The following is a 24760-nucleotide window of genomic DNA, read 5'->3' as shown; positions in this document are numbered from 1 at the left end:
GGTCGCGGTGGTCTTTCGGCCGTCCATCTCCCTGGTCAGGTGCGCCGTCCCGCAGTCTACAGGTTTTGAGTGTGTTTCATGTGTTTTATAATGATTGTGATTTTTAACGCCTTTTAAATTTATTTGTGTGTTTTTGTAAAACCGTATACTGTATGCTGGTTTTATATCTGTAAGCCGCCCCGAGTCCCTCTGGGGAGATGGTGGCGGGGTACAAAAATTAAAATTATTATTATTATTATCCAGGCGTCTCAGCAATTGCTTACCTATGAAAATAAAAGCGGGGCTTTCGATGTTTTCGGGATTCTATGATCCATTCACCTACAGAACAAAAAGACATTTTTATATATTTTATATAGCTTGTAATGTTAAAAGAACACGGAGGAGTGACAGTTGCCTCCCTTCCTTGTGCTCATGTGCTCTTTTCTCTCCCCACCCCTCTCTATGAGAGGCCTTTTCCCCTCTCCATCTCCCCAGCTGAACACCATGTACATACGGATTTTAATTATAAATATATATACACACTACATTTATATCCCGCCCTTCTCACCCCAAAAGGGACTCAGAGCGGCTTACAAATTAAATTTACATACAATATGATATTATTAGCATAGTACAATACTGGCAATAAATTACTATATTGTACTATACCAATATATTGTACAGTAGAGTCTCACTTATCCAAGCTAAATGGGCCGGCAGAACGTTGGATAAGCGAATATGTTGGATAATAAGGAGGGATTAAGGAAAAGCCTATTAAACATCAAATTAGGTTATGATTTTACAAACTAAGCACCAAAACATTATGTTTTACAACAAATTTAACAGAAAAAGTAGTTCAATACCCAGTAATGCTATGTAGTAATTACTGTATTTACAAATTTAGCACCAAAATATCACGATATATTGAAAACATTGACTACAAAAATGCGTTGGATAATCCAGAACGTTGGATAAGTGAGTGTTGGATAAGTGAGACTCTGCTGTAATATTATTAGTAATATTACATATAAAATATAATTATTATTATATTGTATTATTAGTATTCTATCATATTACAATATAATATGAATATTATATGTATATACAATATGTTATATTATTATATATTGTAAATTATATTGTGTTATTGTGTTTTATATATATAACTAACTTAGCATGTTACTGGGGGGAGGGGCCTTCAGCTGATGCAAAAAGACAAGGTGGAACTCTATAGAATCTGTACAGTGATGAAACTATAGCAGCAGGCCACAAATTATCTACAGCCATAGTTAATGCTAAGAAAGACGGCTGGATAGAGCTGCTTAAGAATCCTGATAAGTCCAAGAGTAGCCAAAAAGCCTGGCAATTGGGTTGCTGTGAGTTTTCTGGGCTATATGGCCCTGTTCCAGAAGCATTCTCTCCTGACTTTTTGCCCACATTTATAGCAGGGATCCTCAGAGGCTGTGAGGTATACTGGACACTAAACAAGGGAGGTTTCTAGGTGGAGGCTCCTTCTTTGGAGGCTTTTAAGCAGAGGCTGGCTGGCCATCTGTCTGGGGTGCTCTGAATGCGATTTCCTGCTTCTTGGCAGGGGGTTGGACTGGATGGCCCATGAGGTCTCTTCCAACTCTACTATTCTATGATTCTATATACAGTAGAGTCTCACTTATCCAAGCTAAACGAGGCAGCAGAAGCTTGGATAAGCGAATATCTTGGATAATAAGGAGGGATTAAAGAAAAGCCTATTAAACATCAAATTAGGTTATGATTTTACAAATTAAGCACCAAAACATCATGTTATACAACAAATTTGACAGAAAAAAGTAGTTCAATACGTGGTAATGTTATGTTGTAATTACTGTATTTACGAATTTAGCACCAAAATATCATGATATATTGAAAATATTGACTACAAAAATGGCTTGGATAATCCAGAAACTTGGATAAGCGAGGCTTGGATAAGTGAGACTCTAGTGTATCTGTGAAATATTCAGGGTGGGAAAAAGAACTCTTGTCTGTTGGAGGCAAGTGTGAATATTGCAATTGGCCACCTCGAAAGCCTTGCAGCTTCAAAACCTGTCTGCTTCCTGCCTGGGGGAATCCTTTGTGAGGAGGGGTTATGTTCCGTCCCCCAGGACGATGGTTTGCCTTACCTATTGGTCGTTTGTTTGTTTTCCCTCCTTTGCATCTTGTTTCAGCCTCTGGCTGCAAAGCCCAGGAAAAGTGGCTTGGAATCTGCAAAAGCTGGCTGCAGTTTTCTTTGCAGTGATTGGTCAAAGAGTGCAACATCTTAGGACCGCCCTTTTTACCAGGGTCTAGTCTCCATTTTGGAGCCTCATTCTGGCTATAGTTTTCCAACGTGCTGGAGCTGTGCAAGGCTAACTGGGACAAATCATCCTCAAAACCAGGCCAATCTAAGCCTATCCAAATTAGATAAGTATTGAATTATATTGATCTGGAATAGGAAATCTAGTTAGAGGAGCAAAGTTATTCCATCGCTTCTAGAACTAATCTTTGCTGTAAAGATAGGGAAGGAAAGAGTTTCTCCTTCTAACATAGGCAGCGTGATTAGGGTATAGTGGTTTTATAATCACTTTTGCCTTCTGGAACCAGGGATAATTCTGCAACTAAAACCTATGGAAATTTGTTTCATTTTCTGCAACTTTAAGATCTGTGCCAGGTTTACAACCTTGTATGAATAAACATCCTTTTTTGAAGTTATCCAGACTCAGTCGTTCAATATCTATAGGACAGCTTATAGGGATTTGCAGTTCGCCCGGATAAAGGACAGCACGTTTCAGTTTTATAGCTTTTTATTGTCCGGCGGACGGCACAGTTTTGAGGTAGATCAGCGGTTTTTCCGCTTCAGCTAGCTTGCACGGCTTTATAGTTTTTTATAGTTTAGGAAGTTTTAGTATAGGCTGCGGCTTTTCCGCCTGAGCTCAGTCTGCATACCTAAAGACTCTACCAGCGTCTGAGGCAGTGGAGCCCGCTCTCAGACCTGAAGGAGTCAAATAGTGGGGCTCTATTTCCTTGCTATTTGGCTCGCGTGTGCGCACGTGGCCCAGTGGCTTTCTGGGTTTGCACAGGCTGTGCAGTTCCCAGCAACGTCCAGGGCTCCCTCGGCGGTAGACCTCGAGCCGCGGAGCACCAGCGACAGTTCTTTGGCTGGCTCTGAGGCGTGAAGCCCACCAGAACCAGGCTAGAACCTGGACAGGCCTGGCAACGCTGCTGCGAGTTCGGCCGGAGCACTCGGCCGGCTTCGACCTGCCTCATCGTCCTGCGGTGGTGACCTGCCTCATCGTCCTGCGGTGGTGACCTGCCTCATCGCCTGGCGGTGGTGACCTGCCTCATCGTCCTGCGGTGGTGACCTGCCTCATCGTCCTGCGGTGGTGACCTGCCTCATCGTCCTGCGGTGGTGACCTGCCTCATCGTCCTGCGGTGGTGACCTGCCTCATTGACCTGCGGTGGTGACCTCCCTTCACAGCGGGGAGGAGGCATCTCTTCTCTCCTCCTTTCCAAAGCCAGCCTCGGTGCTCCTTCGGCGGCAGGCCTCGAGCCGCGGAGCACAAGGTGCTTGAAAATTTGGCGAAGTCGCCATTTTGGCAGTTTACGTCACTCGGGCAAGGGAGGTATCAAGTGGCAAGTTGCTGTCAGTTGGCATTTTGCAGCTTGCCTACCAAAGTTTGGCGCCAAAGGTCACAATCTTTGTAAAGTATAGTTACTTAGTGATATATACTGCTATGGTTAAGTGTTGTGCATTGTGTTATATGTTGTATTTGCTTTTGTTGTAAATTTACTTGCTATTAAGAATACATAATGTCTATGCAATTTCAAGACGATACAGATGGTATACCTCCTTCTGAGGCTGAAAGTAGGAATGAAAGGCCCCAAAGGATAAAGCACCCTTCAGCCAAGATGCTAGCCCATCTAATAGATGAAAAGGAGCTCCTCCATGTGAGGTTAGGTTCGGCATGGGAGCGAATTGTAACATTGATGGACAGAATTGAGAGCTTGGGTATTACAAGGGTGCCATCCATATTACAGACAGACCTTGAAGAGACCTTCGGTCTCTGGAGGGGTTTGGTGTCTAAGATAGTCCAGGTCCTCGAGCGCATTAACGCCAAGGATTCAGAGTTAGAAATAGTGAGTGTCTTAGCTGACACTAATGAGAAAGAAAATAAGGTGAGGGCAATTCTAGATGCCTTGGAATTTAGTTCTCCACCTGTTAATCTAAGGTCTGAGCCAAAAGGAAATCAGTCTTCCTTATGCAGCCATGAGACCAATCTTTTGAAATCACCTGCTGTGGCACTTAGTCTTAAGTCCAACCGCTCTAGCCAGGTATCTAAACTAAGGGAGCGTGCATCGTCTAAACACAGCCACTCTAGCAAGTCTTCTGCTGCTGGGAGTGCCATCTCTTCCCTAGCTGCCTTGCACATTAAGGAGGCTGCACGTCTGGAGCTAAAGAGCAAAGTAGCGGGGGCGGAGGCTGATGCTAAGGCAGCTGATCTCACCCTTCCCTTTAAAGAAGAAGAGCAACGACTGCAAATAGAACAGGCCCGTAGACAAAGCGAAATGCAAATGGAACAGGCCCGTAGACAAAGCGAAATGCAAATAGAACAGGCTCGTATAGAGATGCTTAGAATAAAGATGGATGCCGCAGCCAAAAGGGTAAGGGCTGAGACTTTGGCCAAGGCCCTAATTGAGCCACTCACAGAAGAAAATGTAAGCCAGTTACCAATACAGGACCCTTCTGCCAAAGTGTTTGCGCACCTTGGCAGCATGTACAGCCAGTTTTCGGATGAGGAACAGGGAGACTTCTCTCCTTACCCAGAGCAGGGCCCCAAAGTCACTTTTGAGTTTCCTGCAGAGCAGAGCGTCATAGCGGGGAGCTCACCCTTGCTCGAGCTACCTGTGCCTCCTGCTAAAACCCTAGGTCAGTCAATCAGGGCCTCAAGGCCGAGCGCTAGTTGGCCCCTACAGACAGCTGCACAGGGAACCATCGATTCGTCAGTGGTCGATGTCATCCCTCCAAGAGGCCAAAGGTTGACGCAAGGTACACGGTGGGAGTCCACTCCACAACAGCAAACTCCTCAATTGTTCCCTTCGACGCCGGAGTCCCAGCTTGTCTCCATCATCAGAAGTCCCAGAAGAGATCTTAAGGACAAGGGTGTCGAAAAGTTTTCGGACAAGCCTGAGGAATTTCTTCTCTGGAAGGCCACCTTCCAGAGAGCAATCAGAGACTTAAAGTTATTGCCTGAGGAAGAACTGACTCTTCTGGCTGCATGGTTGGGCCCAGCCTCATCCTCACAAGTTAAGAAGATCTACGCAGCCCACGTAGCCGATCCCGACAAAGCCCTGGAAAAGGCCTGGGCCAGGTTGCAGCAGAGGTATGGGGCCAGCACAGAGATTGAAGCATCTCTTATGGACAAGCTCCAAAGGTTCCCAGCTTTAAAACTCAAAGACTTCAAACTCTTGTGGGACCTCAGCGATCTCCTTGCGGAATTAGAGTCGGCCAAGGAGAATCCAGAACTGCCCGGTTTGAAGTGCCTCGATCAGCACCTGTCCCAGAGGCAGATCTTGACCAAGCTGCCCTTCACTTTGCAAGAACGCTGGGGACAGGAGGTCTTCAACTACAAGGAGGCCCACTCCCAGGCATACCCTCCATTTTCTCATTTGGTCCAGTTCATCACCAGGGCAGCCAGAGAAAGGAATGATCCACAGACGGGCCTCCCCACCTTATACCAAGGGACCCAGCCAGAGAAGGCACCTGAAGTGGACAAGAAACCACCTAGAGAGGCCAATAGACCTGTCAGCGTAAAGGCAGTCGAAACTCAACACAAGACTGACGAACCCAGGTCGGAGGTAAAAGAGTTGCTTTGCCCTATTCACCAAAAGCCTCACAGCTTGGCCAACTGCAGGGAGTTTAGTAGAAAGACATACAAAGAAAGGCAACAGCTAGTTCAAAAGCAGGGAATCTGCTTTAGATGCTGTGGAGCAACTCCACACTTTGCATCCAACTGCAAAGAAAACATCAAGTGTGAGAAATGCAACAGCCTCAAGCATTGCACCGCAATGCACAACTCCAATATCATCTCCCACCCCAAAGAGAACGCTTCACCAAAAGAAAAGTCAGCAGTCGAAGACACCGACAAGCCAGCCGTACCAGAGATGCAGGTGGAGGTTTCAGCAGTCGCCTGCACAGAACTATGCTCTGACTCGCACCAGTTCAGAGTCTGTCATCCTATCTGCCTAGCGGATGTATATCCATCCAAGAGCCCTTGGCTTAAAAAGAGACTCTATGTGGCCCTAGATTCACAGAGCGATGCCTCCCTAGCTACTCCAGAGTTCTTCCGCATGTTTGACCTTAAAACCAAGATGGTCGATTACACCATGACTACATGTGCAGGAAAAAAGAAGTTGCAGGGTCGCATAGCATCTGGCTTTGTTGTCTCCTCTTGCGACCAGAAGAGACAGTTCAAGTTGCCAGACCTGATTGAGTGTTCCTCCATCCCTCGGAACAAAAAACAAATTGTAACTAGAGAAGTTGTGGAGGCTCATCCACATTTGCGACGGTTAAAGAATGCCATACCTGCTTTCCGTCCAGATGTGGACATTGCCCTTCTGCTTGGTGCGGACTGTCCGAACTTGTTCTATGTGAACGACCAAGTTAAGGGACCTCCAGGGGCGCCCATTGCTCAGCTGCTACCACTAGGCTGGACAGTTACAGGCCCAGTGTGCATAAACAAGATGCACCCACCATCGTCGTTGGACTCCAATCAAGCACAGGTGCTTAAAGGTGGACGTCCTACACTTGTGCGCAGTTGCCTAAGTCACATCTCAGTCTACTGCCAAGCAATAACTCCAGAGTATTCCTCCATCTTCAAAGTCTCTGAGAGAGACGAAGCCACAGCGTTCTCGAAAGATAAGCAAAGGTTTTCGGACATTATGAATGCTCAAGTCTCACGAAGTGCAGAGGTGAAAGCCTGCAAATCAACCACAGAAATCAAGATGGGCCAAAGATCTTGCCTGGAACCACACCGTTTTGAACGTTTTTCGGAGTGGCACAGTCTTCTTAGAGCAGTTGCTAGGCTTATACATCGCTTAGTCTGCAAAGATAGTCAGCCTTTGCAAGTTCAGGACATGTTGAAGGCTAAGGGAGTAATATTCAGGTCAGTTCAGAGGCATGAGTTTAGTCTAGAAATAGCCAGGTTAGAACAAGGGCTTGACACCCCCAGTCGGAGTTTCTTGCGTGAGTTAAACCCATTTCTAGGCAAGGAGGGTATTTTGAGAGTTGGAGGAAGGTTAGCCAAAGCTAAACTCAAGGCGTGCATAAAAAACCCCATCATCATACCCCCTAATAGTCACACTGCATTGCTGCTCGTTCGGCATCACCATGAAAGGATCCATCATCAGGGTAAAACTCTGACTGAGGCGACCCTTAGAAATGAAGGCCTGTGGGTGGTAAATGCTAAAAGTTTGGTCAGCAGTGTTATTTTTAAGTGTGTCAAATGTCGGCGACTCAGACGTAACTGTCAAAGTCAGTTAATGGCAGAACTACCTCAGGATAGGACTTTGACAGACCCACCCCTTTCCCATGTGGGAATCGATGTGTTTGGTCCTTGGGAGGTTGTCACTAGGAAAACCAGGGGTGGTGTTGTAAATAACAAAAGATGTGCGGTTTTGTTTACTTGTTTGTCAGTACGAGCTGTCCATATAGAGGTTGCAGAGGGAATGGACACTTCATCATTCATAAACGCATTGAAAAGGTTCATAGCCCTCAGTGGGCCAATTAAGTCAATTCGATCGGACTGTGGCACCAATTTTGCATGTGCAGACCTTAGCCAACCACTTCTGGAAGAGGTGGAAGGCCGAATACTTAAGCCAGCTTCCAACCAGAAGACTCTGGCAAACCCCAGAGGACAATTTCAAGGTGGGAAACCTTGTGTTGCTAAAGGACAAAGACTTGCCCCGCTATGCCTGGCCTATGGGCATTATACTAAAGACCTTTCCTTGCCCTGACGGTAAGGTTAGAAAAGTTCAGGTAAAGACTCATAGTAAGGACAAAATATCTGTCCTGGACAGACCAACCAGCAATTTCGTGTTGCCTGTCCAAAGTGGGTAAGTTTTATACTGTTTTATTGTTGTGTATACAAAGGTGTTTGTATGTTTTTGATTGGTAAATTCCCACATCCTGGGAATTTAGCGGGGAGTGTTCCGTCCCCCAGGACGATGGTTTGCCTTACCTATTGGTCGTTTGTTTGTTTTCCCTCCTTTGCATCTTGTTTCAGCCTCTGGCTGCAAAGCCCAGGAAAAGTGGCTTGGAATCTGCAAAAGCTGGCTGCAGTTTTCTTTGCAGTGATTGGTCAAAGAGTGCAACATCTTAGGACCGCCCTTTTTACCAGGGTCTAGTCTCCATTTTGGAGCCTCATTCTGGCTATAGTTTTCCAACGTGCTGGAGCTGTGCAAGGCTAACTGGGACAAATCATCCTCAAAACCAGGCCAATCTAAGCCTATCCAAATTAGATAAGTATTGAATTATATTGATCTGGAATAGGAAATCTAGTTAGAGGAGCAAAGTTATTCCATCGCTTCTAGAACTAATCTTTGCTGTAAAGATAGGGAAGGAAAGAGTTTCTCCTTCTAACATAGGCAGCGTGATTAGGGTATAGTGGTTTTATAATCACTTTTGCCTTCTGGAACCAGGGATAATTCTGCAACTAAAACCTATGGAAATTTGTTTCATTTTCTGCAACTTTAAGATCTGTGCCAGGTTTACAACCTTGTATGAATAAACATCCTTTTTTGAAGTTATCCAGACTCAGTCGTTCAATATCTATAGGACAGCTTATAGGGATTTGCAGTTCGCCCGGATAAAGGACAGCACGTTTCAGTTTTATAGCTTTTTATTGTCCGGCGGACGGCACAGGTTAGCTGGCCCCGATTGTTTTGTGTCAGGAAATTGAACTCCACCTTGACTTGGCCAATGTCAACAAAAAGGAGGAAACCATGAAAATGAACAAAATCTGGCGACTAGTATTATTTAAAAAAACTCTAAAATCAGAACAGTAAATAAAGAAGAACATTCAAAAAACTGACAGAATAAAAACATTGAAGTGCAGACAGGGTGCTGCGCATGCGTACTTACCCGTATCTCCTGGCGAGCATGTTGAGCGGCGCCCAGGGCGGGGGAGGCGCGGGGAAGGGCAGCCGGATGTCAGGCAGGAGGCGCCCCTGGGGGACCCAGATGTTGTCGGGATCCTGGCGAGGAGGGGCCTCCGGGGCGGGAGGGGGCAGGTCGAGGGCGGGCAGCGCCCCCTCCGGCTCCCTCCTCGCCAGTTGACCCAGGGGCCCTTCCTGCCGGCGCGGCTGCCGCCTTCTTGGAGGCCCGGCCCTGGCCCCGCCTGAGGGCGCCACCGGTACAGGCAGGCCCGGCAGGAGCGGCAGCGCCCCCTTGGGTTCGCTCCGCCCCATGAGGGGCTTCAGTGGGCCCTGTTTTTTAGGCCGAGGGGGCCGCTGTTTTCCCGCTTGGGGCCCGGGCCCGGCCTCCCCGAGAGCGGGGAACAGCCGGGCCCGGACCAGGCGGGGTGGGGCCGGGGGCTGGGTGGCCTCCTCTCTTCTGGCCCTAATGACGGACCTTTTCTCTTGGGCCTCTTTTTGCAGTCGCTCCTTAACTGCCCACAATGGGCGCCTTGTTTCATCCATTCTCGTCAACTCTCAGGAAAGGGGTAAGGGGGCGCGGGAGCGACAACGAGCTAGGACAAATGGGGGGCAGGAGGAGGCAGGGGGGCTTGGCTGTGAGGGGGGATTGTGACGGGGTGGGGGTGTGACGCGGGGGGGGGGAGGTTGGCTGAGAGGGTGTGCCCTGCCCAAGACCATCCTGCCCCTCCCAGGGCTGAAGGGGGGGGGTTGAGACCCTCCTCTTCAGACATGTTGGCCACACTCCAGTCACTATGCAGTGCTAGTCCTTAGGTGTACCATGACCTTCCTCTGAGGCTGAGAGAGTATGGCTCACACTCTTACCCAATGGTTCTCAACCTGTGGGTCCCAAGGTGTTTTGGCCTACGACTCCCAGAAATCCCAGCCAGATTTACCAGCTTTAGGATTTCTGGGAGTTGAAGGCCAAAACATCTGGGGACCCACAGGTTGAGAACTACTGCTCTAACCAACTTATCACATTGAGAAGTTATCCAGCCATAGGACACTTCAGCTTCTTTTCAAGCATGGAGAGGTACTGAGCACATCACATGAGTTAAACTACTTCTGGCCATCATGCATAGCCCTCCGTGGTTGAAAAGAGGCAGAAGTGTGCTGAAAGGAGGGAACTCCAGCAATCCACCTCATCACATTGAGACATTTCCCCTTGGTAGGACACTCCAGCCTCTTTTCTAGCATAGACACCATGCCTCCTGTCTCATCAGTGAGGAGCCCTTCCCCCCTCAACAATCTACTAATGTATAATACTAATATTGTGCTATGCTAATAATATAGTATATTGTATGTACATATAATATTGATAATAATATTGTAATGTGATACAATATAATACTAATTATAATACAGTATAATAATTACAGTAGAGTTTGTTTATCCAACATGACCAGGCCTGCAGAATGCTGGATAAGTAAAATGTTGGATAATAAGGAGGGATTAAGAAAAAGCCTATTAAACGTCAAATTATGTTGCAATTTTACAAATTAAGCACCAAAACATCAGGTTTTACAACAAATCGGCAAAAAATGCAGTCAATACACAGTAACGTTATGTAGTAATTACTATATTTACAAATTTAGCACCAAAGGCAGACTGCGTTGGATAATACAGAAAGTTGGATGAGCGAAGGTTGGATAAGCGAGACTCTACTGTATATTTTATATATTACATGTGATATTACTAATAATATTGCAGTATAGTGATCTAGTACAATATAGTACATGATACTAATATTGTGCTATGCTAATAATTTAATATATTGTATGTGCATATAACTTATAAGTCACTCTGAATCCCCTTTGGGGTGAGCCATATAACCACAGAACACAGCCATATAACCCAGAACACAGCCATATAACCCAGAACATCAAGGCAGATAATTCACAACATCTACTTTGAACTGGATTATCTAGGTCCACACTGCCATATAATCCAATTCAATGTGGATTTTCTACAGCTGTGTGGAAGAGGCCTAGGTTGCCCCAGTTAATAATAGAGTCAGCTCTCCATATCTAGAGATTCTGTATGCTCTGGGATAGCTCATAACAGTACACTGGGCCCTTGATATCCATTGGGGTTTGGTTTCATAGATGCTCAAGCCCCTCTTATAAAGAATACTATAGTAAAATGGCATCCTTTATACAAATGGTAAAATTTTCCTTTTTGAATTTTCTAAAAATAGTTTCAAACCATGGGTGATTGATACCAGGAGAAAACAAGGGCTCTCTGTATTCTAAAGCCCACCTGCCAGGGGAAAGAGATCCAGCTCTCTATGTATGAATTCCACTTTCCATTGTATGAGAATGAACATGTGAGTGTTACGTTCATGCACATGGGTAGGTACATGTGTGCAGCCCTCAAACTGTTAGAAACATTTTGGTGAACCTAGAAAAAATTAAAGGAGTAGCTGATTCACCGGTTGGTCACTAGATGGCAGCAGAGACTCAGACATAGAATACTTTTTGGGCTGTTGTATGTCTTTCGGGCTGTGTGGCCATGTTCCAGAAGCATTCTCTCCTGACGTTTCGCCCACATCTATGGCAGGCATCCTCAGAGGTTGTGAGGTATGGAGAAAACTAAGCAACTAGAACTAGAAAACTAAACTTAGTTTTCTCCATACCTCACAACCTCTGAGGATGCCTGCCATAGATGTGGGCGAAACGTCAGGAGAGAATGCTCCTGGAACATGGCCACACAGCCCGAAAGACATACAACAACCCTGTGATCCTGGCCATGAAAGCCTTCGACAACACATAGAATACTTTTTGTCTCTTGACTTGAGCTCCTTTCACACAGCTGAAAAAAATCCCACATTATCTGCTTTGACCTGGAATATATGGAAGTGTGGACTCAGATAACTCAGTTCAAAGCAGATATCATGGGATTTTCTGTTATGATTGAGCCTCGTGGCTCTGTTTCTGACAGGCGTGGGCGTAAGACTCCTCGAGAGTCGGATACTCTCGAGGAGCGAGAGAGAAAAAGACTGCGAGACATATTTGCAGCACCATCTGACGAAGAGTCTTTCGAAGGGTTTACGGAGAGAATGGAGGAAGGGCTGGTTAGCTCAGAGGAGGATGAGATGGATTGGACTCGGGTAAGGGAGGAATTGGGGGCCACTGGCCATGATGGGGCAGAAGATGAATGGGGACCTTCAGGATTAGACCCATGGCTTAGCTGGAGGGATGGGACGGGATCCACAGCTGGAGATGCTGTTGGGCGTAGTCAGAGGTGTTCCAGCTCTGACGAGGAAAGTGATGAGGAAACGCCCGGGTTAAGGAGGACAGCTGACAGTGATGAAGATTTGTAACTGGCATAAAATGGGGCTTGGGAGCAATTGCAAATTGCGTCGGGCAAGGTAATCTGGGCAAACGCTTGGGATTCGTGTGTGTGTGTGGGACGCTTCCCTGAAGACTTGTGTACTTTCCTGTGCTGAGACGTAAGTTGATTGGAATCCAGGGTCAGACGGCGGGAGGGATTGTGTGGGCATTTGTTTGTGCAAACCTGTGCTTACTCTTATTAGCTTGACCTTCCGTCGTCTTCTTGACGGACGCCATCTCCTGCTTTGAGAACTCGGACTGAACTGACCACGGCTTGTCTTCCCCCCTTCTTGGACTTGGAAAAACTACAAACGTCTGCTTCTGGCTTTGATCTACGGAACGGAACTGGTCTACTCTACTGCTAAAATCCCTGGCTGAATTGTTCGTGTTGGAATCCTGTCTGCTGTGTGTGTGTGTGGGAGCGACGCAAGTTACTCTAAACACAGTGTTGGCAGCAGAGAGGAATCTGCTGCCAATTAGTTGCATTCTTTATCTTTTGTTCCTTGGCTTTCGTTTTGTTTATACCCAGGCTGAAGAAAGCAGTTTGTTTTTACCCGGATTAAACTCCGGTTTAATCCGGTTTATCTTTTGAACATTTACTTTTGCCCCTTTTTGCTCCTAAAGGCAAAAATTGCCTGGCCCTTGTGTTTTACGGGCATTTTTGAGTTCTGTAATCTAATAAACTCTGTTACTTTGAATCTTGTGGCGTTCTGTCCTTGACAGATTGCCCGACGCCCATAAAAGGTTTATTGCAGCAATAAACCCGTCAGGAAGACGATGGATGAGTTAAGAGCCAAATTAGACCAATTGCAAACGGCTTTTACCGTTAGCCAAACCGCTCATGCCGTGAAAGGACATGTTTTGACTCCTGAACGCTTTGACGGAACCAGGTGCAAGTTGCCAACCTTTTTGGCACAAGTGGAGCTTTATTTTTCTCAGCTCAGTGCTCATGCTTTTCCCACAGACACTAGCAAGGTGGCCTTTATTTTGAGTTTGTTGACCGGTCCCGCAGGACAATGGGCCACTAATTTAATTTTGGGAAATGACCCAGTCAAGGACAATTTGAATAATTTCAAAAAGTTGTTAACTGATACTTTTGGGGATCCTCTCCGCACGGAGAACGCTGGGTGGGCTCTGTATCGGTTGAAACAGGGAAAGGGGACTGTTTTGGATTACTTGAATAAGTTTAACCTGTATCGCCACCAGCTGGATTGGGGGGAAAATGCATTCATGCTTTTATTTACTGCCGGGTTAAATGATATGCTCCAGGATGAACTAGCACGCTTGGAGCCGGCTGAAAGCTGGGACGCCTTAGTAGCTAAGGTGCTGCGTTTAGACGCAAGGTTCGAGGCTCGTAAACATTCAAAAGCAATGTGTGCGCCACCCATGCATGTAACCAGGGCACCTGTGGTGATGGGGGAAGAGCCCATGGAGCTTGGGGTCTTTAAAAAGCTGTCTACAGAGGAAAAGAGCCGTAGGAGGCAGCTGGGCTTGTGTTTGTACTGTGGGAATGCTGGGCATTTTGCCAAAAGTTGTAATGTGAAACCTTCCCAGCTTTCGGGAAAAGGCCAGCCCTAGTGCGACGTGAGTCCAACGCACTAGGGCTCCTCAAGCAGTCAACTGAGGGGAGGAAGCATGTTTTCGTACCCATTACATTATCTGTTGGGGGAAGGGAACTTGTTTCTACTCTGGCACTGCTGGACTCAGGGGCCACGGTCTCTTATGTTGATACTGAGTTTGCTAAGAAGCATGGCATTCCTAAGGTGCGCAAAGCATGCGACGTGTGGGTGGAAGGAGCAGATGGGAGACTGCTGGAGACTGGGGTGGTTAACCAGGAAACCTCAGCAGTAACGTGGGAGGTGCAGGGAGTAACGGGAACGTTTGTGTGGGATATTACGAGCTTGCCTAGATATGATGTGATCCTGGGGATGGATTGGCTAGCTGTAGTAAACCCACAAGTAGATTGGGCAACACGTAAAGTGATTTTAAAGAGGCAGGATTGTTGCACTCTAAATGTTACTCATTCTGATATGGAGGGAGTGCCTGCTGAGTATGGGGAGTTCTCTGATGTATTTTGTAAAAAAGAAGCGGACAAATTACCACCGCACAGGCCATATGATTGCGCCATCAAGTTGGCAGAAGGTGCGAAACTGCCAGCAGGGAGGCTGTATGCCTTGACTGTACCGGAAAGGCAAGCTTTGCGGGAGTTTCTAGATGAAAATTTAGCCAAGGGGTTTATTCGCCCATCTAGTTCTCCAACTGCGGCACCAGTATTCTTTGTAGCCAAAAAGACTGGGGAACTTAGGCTGGTCTGCGACTATCGGATCCTAAACAAATACACCATTCGGGATAGGTACCCGCTCCCTTTAATCTCGGAACTGTTATCAAGGGTGCAAGGGGCTAAGGTCTTTACCAAGCTTGACCTGCGGGGGGCCTATAACTTAATCCGTATACGGGAAGGGGATGAATGGAAGACGGCATTTAACACGTGTTTCGGATGCCACGAGTTCCGAGTCATGCCTTTTGGGCTTTGTAATGCTCCTGCGGTCTTCCAGAGGTTCATGAACGATGTGTTCAGGGACCTAATTGACCAATTTTTAGTGATTTATTTGGATGATATCTTGATTTTTTCTAAGGACGAGAAAGAACATCGCCAACATGTCAAGCAGGTTCTGCACCGATTGCGGGCTAATGGGCTTTTCGCCAAGGCTTCCAAGTGCGTCTTTCATGTGCCTGAAGTGGAGTTCCTAGGTCATGTAGTGTCAGGTAGGGAACTTAAAATGGACCCACATAAGGTTGACGCCGTCAACTCATGGCAGGAGCTGAAGACTAAGAAGGATGTACAAAGGTTCTTAGGTTTCGCTAATTACTACCGGGAGTTTATTCCGAATTTTGCAAAGCTCACGGTACCTTTGACGCAGCTTCTGCGCAAGAAACAGCCATTTGTGTGGGGGCGGGAAGCTCACGAGGCATTTCTACAACTTAAGTCTAGTTTTCAATCGGACAACATACTAACCCATCCTGATGTTGACAAACCGTTCGTGGTAGAGGCGGACGCTTCTAGCTACGCGTTGGGGGCTGTATTGTCTCAGAAGGATTCCTCAGGGACCTTGCGTCCCTGTGGATTTTACTCGCGGCAACTAACACCCTTCGAGCAGAACTATACCATATGGGAGAAGGAGTTGTTGGCGATTAAGGTGGCGTTTGAGGTGTGGCGGCACTGGCTTGAAGGGGCACGGCATCAGATCGTGGTCAGGTCTGATCATAAGAACTTAGAGCACTTGCAAACAGCAAAGAAGTTAAACCAGCGTCAAATCCGCTGGGCTTTGTTTTTCTCCAGGTTTAACTTCAAGGTGCAGTTCGTGGAGGGGAAGGCAAACTTGCGGGCCGATGCTTTATCCCGCAAGCCAGAATTTAAGACCAATGAGCAGGTAGTATGTCAGACCATCTTGCCTACTGCCTCGCTGTGTGTTGTAGATAATGAGCTCGGGTTACATGATCAGATCCTTGAGGCTCAGAAAGATGATGTGTGGACACAGGAGCAACTGATGCTGCTCTCAGCAGGTAACCGTACCATACTGCCGCATCTCCAAGATCAAGACGGGGTATTGGTGCGTAGGGGGCAGGTTTACGTACCAGTGGGGGCCCTCAGGTTGGAGGTGATTAGAGCCCACCATGACGAACCCATGGCTGGGCACTTTGGCAGGTTCAAGACCGTACAGCTTATCACCAGGAGCTACTGGTGGCCAAAGATGCGGCAAGACATTCTGCGCTTTTGTGACAGCTGCGCCGTTTGCCAGCAGAGTAAGACGCCTGTTGGGCGCCCTAGAGGGTTGTTGTCGTCTTTACCTGTTCCGGAGAGGCCATGGCAAATCATTTCCATGGATTTCATTTCTGATTTGCCTAAGTCTGGGGGTTATACTTGTATTTGGGTGGTGGTGGATTTATTTAGTAAACTGGCTCATTTTATTCCTTGTTCAACCATTCCGGCGGCCCCTACGTTGGCCTTACTATTTACAAAGCACATCTATCGCTTGCACGGAGCACCCGAGGTGATTATTTCCGATAGGGCTCCGCAATTTGTGTCACGCTTTTGGAAACACTTCCATGAGTGCTTGGGGACTAAGTTAAACGTGTCGTCCGCCTTCCATCCGCAAACGGATGGACAGTCGGAACGGGTTAATGGGCTCTTAGAGCAGTATCTGCGTTGTTTTTGTTTAGATCAACCCACGGCTTGGGTGAAGTGGTTACCGGTGGCGGAATTTGCTTACAACAATGCGGTGCACACGTCTAGTCAGCATACGCCGTTTGAGCTTACTTATGGCTTTCACCCACGGGGAGGTGTGGCGCCGTCGACCAATGTGGTCTCTTCGGACCCTGTGTACCGCTCTACGGAAATGGCTGCATTGCATGATGTTGCCCGTCGCTTACTGTTGGAAGCTAAGGCAACGCAGAAGACTCAGGCTGACCGCCACAGGCAGGCAGGGGAGGAGTTGGAAGAAGGGGATTTGGTGTGGTTATCTTCCAAACATATTAAACAGGCTGGGGGAAAGTTTGCGCCTCGGTATTTGGGTCCCTTTCCTATCGTTAAAAAGATTTCTTCTGTTGCGTTTCGTTTGCGTTTACCGTCTAGTTTAAAGGTCCATCCAGTCTTTCATCGTTCGCTGTTGAAACTTGATACCTCTAGTCGTCGTGGTGCTATAGCGGAGGGTATCACTGCCACTTCTCCGCCATCGGGGGAGGAGGCCTTTGTGAGAGGGGATAGTGTTATGATTGAGCCTCGTGGCTCTGTTTCTGACAGGCGTGGGCGTAAGACTCCTCGAGAGTCGGATACTCTCGAGGAGCGAGAGAGAAAAAGACTGCGAGACATATTTGCAGCACCATCTGACGAAGAGTCTTTCGAAGGGTTTACGGAGAGAATGGAGGAAGGGCTGGTTAGCTCAGAGGAGGATGAGATGGATTGGACTCGGGTAAGGGAGGAATTGGGGGCCACTGGCCATGATGGGGCAGAAGATGAATGGGGACCTTCAGGATTAGACCCATGGCTTAGCTGGAGGGATGGGACGGGATCCACAGCTGGAGATGCTGTTGGGCGTAGTCAGAGGTGTTCCAGCTCTGACGAGGAAAGTGATGAGGAAACGCCCGGGTTAAGGAGGACAGCTGACAGTGATGAAGATTTGTAACTGGCATAAAATGGGGCTTGGGAGCAATTGCAAATTGCGTCGGGCAAGGTAATCTGGGCAAACGCTTGGGATTCGTGTGTGTGTGTGGGACGCTTCCCTGAAGACTTGTGTACTTTCCTGTGCTGAGACGTAAGTTGATTGGAATCCAGGGTCAGACGGCGGGAGGGATTGTGTGGGCATTTGTTTGTGCAAACCTGTGCTTACTCTTATTAGCTTGACCTTCCGTCGTCTTCTTGACGGACGCCATCTCCTGCTTTGAGAACTCGGACTGAACTGACCACGGCTTGTCTTCCCCCCTTCTTGGACTTGGAAAAACTACAAACGTCTGCTTCTGGCTTTGATCTACGGAACGGAACTGGTCTACTCTACTGCTAAAATCCCTGGCTGAATTGTTCGTGTTGGAATCCTGTCTGCTGTGTGTGTGTGTGGGAGCGACGCAAGTTACTCTAAACACAGTGTTGGCAGCAGAGAGGAATCTGCTGCCAATTAGTTGCATTCTTTATCTTTTGTTCCTTGGCTTTCGTTTTGTTTATACCCAGGCTGAAGAAAGCAGTTTGTTTTTACCCGGATTAAACTCCGGTTTAATCCGGTTTATCTTTTGAACATTTACTTTTGCCCCTTTTTGCTCCTAAAGGCAAAAATTGCCTGGCCCTTGTGTTTTACGGGCATTTTTGAGTTCTGTAATCTAATAAACTCTGTTACTTTGAATCTTGTGGCGTTCTGTCCTTGACATTTTCTGTCTTGATATTCTGGTTTATATGGCTGTGTGGAAGGGCCCTTTGTGGGTATGAAAACATCATATCCCTACCTCACAGCCCTTCCACACAGTAATATAACCCAAAATATCAGCTAAAACTATAGTTAAATCTTAGGTCAGTAGTGTCTCCTGAATTAGGCAAAAATTCTAATCCAAAGTTTTTGCTTTAGAAGAAGTACGGCAGGATATATAGCAAAAGGAGTATTGATACTTTAATTCCCAGAGTAGATAAAGGTTCATCCAATTCATGAAATATTGTTCTCAATTGATGGGCGTATTTGAAAGGCTAGGGAGAAATGTGTGTATAGGGATATGGTCATGTGTGAGTTTGTGCAAATATCCCATAACAGGAGAAAGGTGGGATATTAGGGCCCTTCCAGACAGGCCCTATATCCCAGGATCTGATCCCAGGTTTTCTATTTTTAACTGAATTATATGAGTCTGTACTGCTAGATAACCTGGGATGAACAGAAAGCCTGGGATCAAATCCTGGAATATAGGGCCTGCCTGGAAAGGTCCTTAGTTAAAAGTCCAGAAGAGATCTTTGAAACAACCACACACATCCTCGCCCCATTAATCTGAATGCAGCTATGTAAAATTAATACAGATCGCTGAAGACAAGTATTAGTTCCTAGCAAGAAATTGTTCTACATTGATTACATATACAAGTATGCCTCGGTTAGTGAAGCAGTTGCCACTGAGTCCCCTTCTACAAAGCTGTATAAAATCCAGATTATCTGCTTTGCATTGGATTATCTGGCAGTGTAGACTCAGATAAACCAGTTCAAAGCGGATAATGTGGATTATCTGCCTTGATATTCTGGATTATATGGTAGTGTAGAAGGATCCTGAGTTATAAGCAATTAGGGGCCTGACTCTCAGGGTCCTTCCACGCAGCCATATAACCCAGAATATCAAGGCAGAAAATCCCACAATATCTGCTTTGAACTGAGATATCTGAGTCCACACTCATAATGTGGGATTTTCTGCCTTGATATTCTGGCATATAGGGCTGTGTGGAAGGGCCCTAGGTTATTTGAGTCCACACTGCCATATATTCTAGTTCAAAGCAGATAATGTGGGAGTTTATGCAGCACGAAGAGGCAAAACCTGCAAGGGATTAGTTGCCAGCTTGACCACTAGCCATTGCTTCCTTGGGTTGTATAACAGGTTGAAAGTAGCACATGATCATGTTAATGTTTGTGATATATAAAACTTCACTCACCAGTTTCTGCAAACCAAAGCTTTTATTGAAAATATGGGAATTTGTTATTTTACCGTGTGCCTTCAAGTCACTCCAGACTAGTGGCCACCCTATCATAGGGTTTTCTTGGCAAGATTGATTCAGAGCTTGCCTTTGCCATTCTTTGGAGGCTGAGAGTATGTGTATTGTGTAGTCAGTTTCTATGGTCTATGGTCAAAATGGGAATTTGGATGAGCAGGGATTTAAATCCTGGTCTCCAGAGTCCAGCACTCGAACCACTATACCACATTGGCTCTCTATAGGAATAGGTTGGCATATTATTATATAATATAAAATGTCTGTGTGATTAAAAAGCAAATCTTCCATATTCATGTTGTTACCCCCCAAAGTGTTTCAGCTTCTGCCTTCTTCAGCTGTGAGAGTTTAAATATTTTTGGGTGGGAAAGGTTGAAAAGTTAATGAGAAAGTAGATGGATGGGCCAGGATTAAAGCAAGTCAGTATGAGCATTTCGTGATGCTAGAAATGAGGTAAGAAAGAGGAGACGGGTCGTGGCCTCTCTTCTCAAGTGTCAGTGCTTTCCTCAGGCTATGGACTTGCAATGTCCCCTCGAAGGCTTAGCGCTGGCCGAGCGAGTAACACGGCTGCAGGGCTATTTTGGATACTGGGACATGTCATGGTAATTATGAAGGCATCTTCTGTCACCACTTTGGGGTTTGCCAGCCCTTTCCATTAAATTGTGTGCCCCCAGTCCACCCACACAGATGGGCCAGATCTTCTTGGCATACCTTAATATACTCCCGTTTTTTCTAGACATATTATGGCTAGAAAACTATACATGAGAATGTTACTGCAAAGAAAATATTTCAGTAGAAAGTTGCAAGAAAGGTCTGGTTCTTTATCTTTTTCTTAGATTTTTCAGAGTTGTCTCTGAAATGTGATGCCTCTGAAGGAGGCATTCTTGGTTTTAGAACTGTTGACCATTTTTTCACTGCAACCCAATTGGGACTCACATAGATTTAGGTTTTGATGAGAACTTATAGTAGAAAATGTGTTCAGACTTATGTCAGTTCAAGCAATGATCAAATCAGATTTTTATGTTGCATCATCAGGTCTCCTTGTTACCAAATCCAGCAAGTAAGTAAGAGTATTTGTTGAAAATAGCAACCATCTTCAAGCTTCCACTAGTTATTTGTTATGTATATAATTCAGATTGCTTACTGTATTGTATATGTGTGTATTGGTATGCAGGAAGGGCTGCAGACCATGTGATTAGATCTAGGTTTGTTCATGTCTCAAGACTCCATTTTAGAAACAGTATGCTTTCAGATGCCAGTAGAAACAGTACAGTTCAGACTCAATTGGACTTTCAAACTAGACAGAGATTTTATTAGATTCTCATATGAGAGAGATGCTTTAGACCAGGGGTCCCCAAACTAAGGCCGGTGGGCCAGATGCGGCCCTCCAAGATCATTGACCTGGCCCCTGTCCTAAACTTAGACTTAGGGTTGGCCTAAGTCTACCTGGTTTTTGGAGGTCTCTTTGCTTACTTATGGTCCTATGAGATCGTCTAGATGGTCTTTGAAGGTCTCTTTGCTTAGCTACGGCCTTATGAGACCCTTTTACATTGTCCTTATCTCTCAGAATCTGATCCCAGATTATCTGCTTATCTCAGATTATATGGCAATGGAGATTTATATAATCCAATTCAAAGCAGATAACCTGTGATCAGATCCTGGGATATAAGGAGACAATGTAGAAGGGGCCTCAGACCTTTGACTCAGCCGTATTTCCACCTCTGGGTTCAAGAGGCTGTTCTTATAATAGTCTCTTCCATGAAATGCCTATGTCCAGTTCAGTTGCCTGTGTTCTGAGTAACAATCGAGACTGGTCTGTTGGCAAGGAACAGGTACGCAGCGTGCACAAGGACAAGAGCAGAAACAAGATAATGGCAGACAAGTACCAACTGCAAACGAGACAGGCTAAAAGTCAGAGTCAAGTAATCTGAAGTAGTCAAGTAGTCTCTTGACAAAGAACAAGGGTGAACAATGTGTCATCGTAGCACCATATGTGACCATCTTGGGCTCTTTGTGTAGCATCCCAGATCGCATGCTTTTTAAAGAAGGAAGGGAAGGTGAACAGCCTCCCCTAAAAGCCTCTTTGGAGAGATCATTCACGCTTTAAACAGATAACAGGGCCTCCTAGCATGATTTAACCTTTTTTTAAAAGTCCAAAAGCACAAATGAACATTATGAAATGTTTCCCCCAGTTTCGGAAGATTGTTTACGCTGTTAAAAAAAAACTTAACCCATCACAAATGAATCAAAGCCTGGCTTCATGGTACACAGCAGTTATGGTGAGCATTCTAGATTTACTCTGGCTTTATTCCACTTTAAGCAAAATTGAGGAATACTCCAGAGTTTGCTGGGAACTTTGGAGTATTGTGGGGCTTCAGAGCAGTGTGAACAGCTGGCTATAGTGTCTAGATCCAGGGAAGTCATGCTCCCCCTCTATTCTGCCTTGGTCAGACCACACCTGGAATACTGTGTCCAATTCTGGGCACCGCAGTTGAAGGGAGATGTTGACATTCTGGAATGTGTCCAGAGAAGGGCAACTAAAGTGATCAAGGGTCTGGAGAACAAGCTCTATGAGGAGCGGCTTAAAGAGCTGGGCATGTTTAGCCTGCAAAAGAGAAGGCTGAGAGGAGACATGATAGCTATGTATAAATATGTGAGGGGAAGTCATAGGGAGGAGGGAGCAAGATTGTTTTCTGCTGCCCTGGAGAGTAGGATGCGGAACAATGGCTTCAAACTACAGGAAAGGAGATTTCACCTGAACATCAGGAAGAACTTCCTAACTGTGAGAGCTGTTTGCCAGTGAAACTCTCTGCCCCGGAGTGTGGTGGAGGCTCCTTCTTTGGAGGCTTTTAAGCAGAGGCTGGCTGGCCATCTGTCGGGGGTGCTTTGAATGTGATTTCCTGTTTCTTGGCAGGGGGTTGGACTGGATGGCCCATGAGGTCTCTTCCAACTCTACTATTCTATGATTCTATGATTCTTAGGTCATTTTTGGCCTGGTCGTCTATCCAGGCAGACCCTGAAGCAAGCACCCTTTCTCTATGCTGATCACTCAGTGCAGGGAAAGAGGATGGATCATGCCTTTATTACCACCATTGCTGCTCCTAATCACCCACTGATCTCCATTCCAGTTCTTATCTGCTGAGGGTGCTTCTGTAAATGTCAATGGCTAACCTAGCCAGTGTAGACACACCCCAGATGAGATCATAGGCACTCATCCCATGATCAGGTCTGTGCATTCTTTAAATTGTGTCTGCCAATGTAGATAGTATTTTCCCAAAAATAGGGCAAATAGTAGTTACACTGTACAGAGCCCTATAGAGCAGGCAGGGGCAAACTTCAGTTCTCCATGTTTTTGGACTTCAATTCCTAACAGCCAGTAGGTTGTTAGGAATTGTGGGAGTTGAAGTCCCACACAGAGGACTGAAGTTTGCCCATGTCTCCTATAGAGTATGATTTTAAATGGAAAAAACTGAAGTTATTCCATCCCCTCTGCTGGTAGTAAGTAAAGTAGGAATATTCTCCCAGTTTTCTTCTTCTTCAATCACACAGTCGTTTCCGACTCTTCATGACCTCATGGACCAGCCCACGCCAGAGCTCCCTGTCGGCCTTTGCCACCCCCAGTTCCTTCAAGGTCAACCCAGTCACTTCAAGGATACCGTCCATCCATCTTGCCCTTGGTCGGCATCTCTTCCTTTTTCCTTCCATTTCCCCCAGCATCATGATCTTTTCCAAGCTTTCCTGCCTTCTCATGATGTGGCCAAAATACTTCATCTTTGCCTCTAAGATCTTTCCCTCCAGTGAGCAACCGGGCTTTATTTCCTGGAGGATGGACTGGTTGGATCTTCTTGTGGTCCAAGGCACTCTCGGGATTTTTCTCCAGCATCTATCTTCCCTCGCTCAGCCTTCCTTACAGTTCAGCTCTCGTATCCATAGGTTACTACAGGGAATACCATTGATTTGACTATGTGGACCTTCGTTGCCAGTGTGATGTCTCTGCTTTTCACTATTTTATCAAGGTTAGCCATTGCTCTCCTCCCAAGGAGTAGACATCTTCTGATTTCCTGGCTGCAGTCTGCATCTGCAGTGATCTTCGCACCTAGAAATATAAAGTCTGTCACTGCCTCCACGTTTTCTCCCTCTATTTGCCAGTTATCAATCGGTCTGGTTGCCATAATCTTGGTTTTCTTGATGTTTAACTGCATCAACTGCTTTTGCACTTTCTTCTTTCACCTTGGTGATAAGGCTCCTTAGCTCCTCTTCACTTTCAGCAATCAGAGTGGTATCATCTGCATATCTAAGGTTGTTAATATTTCTTTCAGCAATTTTAACTCCAGCCTTGGATTTGTCAAGCCCCGCACATTGCATGATGTGTGTACAAGTTGAATAGGTAGGGTGAAAGTATGCAGCCCTGCCGCACTCCTTTCGCAATCTTGAACCAGTCTGTTGTTTCGTGGTCTGTTCTTACTGTGGCTACTTGATCTTTATACAGATTTCTCAGGAGACAGACAAGGTGACTTGGTATCCGCATACCACCAAGAACATGTCACCCAGTTTACTATTTGTTAAAATATATGTCAAACAAACATAGGAATCCCCTGCTGGCACAGCGTGTTAAAGCGCTGAACTGCTGAACTTGCAGACCGAAAGGTTGCAGGTTCGAACCTGGGGAGTGGAGTGAGCACCCGCTGTAGCCCCAGCTTCTGCCAACCTAGCAGTTCGAAAACATGCAAATGTGAATAGATCGATAGGTACTGCTCTGGTGGGAAGGTAACGGTGCTCCATGCAGTCATGCTGGCCACATGACTTTGGAGATGTCTACGGACAATGCCAGCTCTTTGGCTTGGAAATGGAGATGAGCACCATCTCAACTGGACAACTGGACTTAATGTCAGGGTAAAGGTAAAAGTTTTTCCCTATGTGAAACAAGAGGCTTTATTAAAGACCTGATATCAGTTGACCAAGACAGTGAATAGGAATGCTATATCAGCCAGCAAAAGCAGTTTGGCCGTATGTTGTCACCTTATTTCCCAGT

General features: G+C 46.1%; 1 protein-coding gene and 1 long non-coding RNA gene across 2 annotated transcripts in view; one reads left to right on the top strand and one right to left on the bottom strand.

Moving 5' to 3' along the window:
- Window positions 1–262: 262 nt before the first annotated feature.
- On the bottom strand, window positions 263–9684 carry LOC134292400 (basic salivary proline-rich protein 1-like). Its single transcript, XM_062957222.1, has 2 exons — window positions 9128–9684; window positions 263–318 (listed from the first exon to the last, which is right to left on the bottom strand). The coding sequence occupies exons 1-2, from the start codon at window positions 9682–9684 to the stop codon at window positions 315–317; spliced, it is 561 nt and encodes a 186-aa protein (XP_062813292.1). The 3' UTR covers window positions 263–314.
- Window positions 9573–24760, top strand: part of LOC134292401 (uncharacterized) — a 24628-nt gene continuing 9440 nt past the window's right edge. Inside the window, exon 1 of the long non-coding RNA XR_009999630.1 lies at window positions 9573–9707. This is a non-coding gene — a long non-coding RNA (uncharacterized LOC134292401). The remainder of the gene's footprint in view (window positions 9708–24760) is intronic.

Source organism: Anolis carolinensis, chromosome 6, assembly GCF_035594765.1.
Source record: "Anolis carolinensis isolate JA03-04 chromosome 6, rAnoCar3.1.pri, whole genome shotgun sequence".
In the NCBI taxonomy this organism is placed as follows: domain Eukaryota; kingdom Metazoa; phylum Chordata; class Lepidosauria; order Squamata; family Dactyloidae; genus Anolis; species Anolis carolinensis.
This window is presented reverse-complemented; position numbering and strand designations above follow the sequence as displayed.

What these genes read in the sequence shown, in the direction of transcription:
- LOC134292400 (XM_062957222.1), bottom strand. Translation starts at nt 9,684, where the DNA reads ATGGATGAAACAAGGCGCCCATTGTGGGCAGTTAAGGAGCGACTGCAA.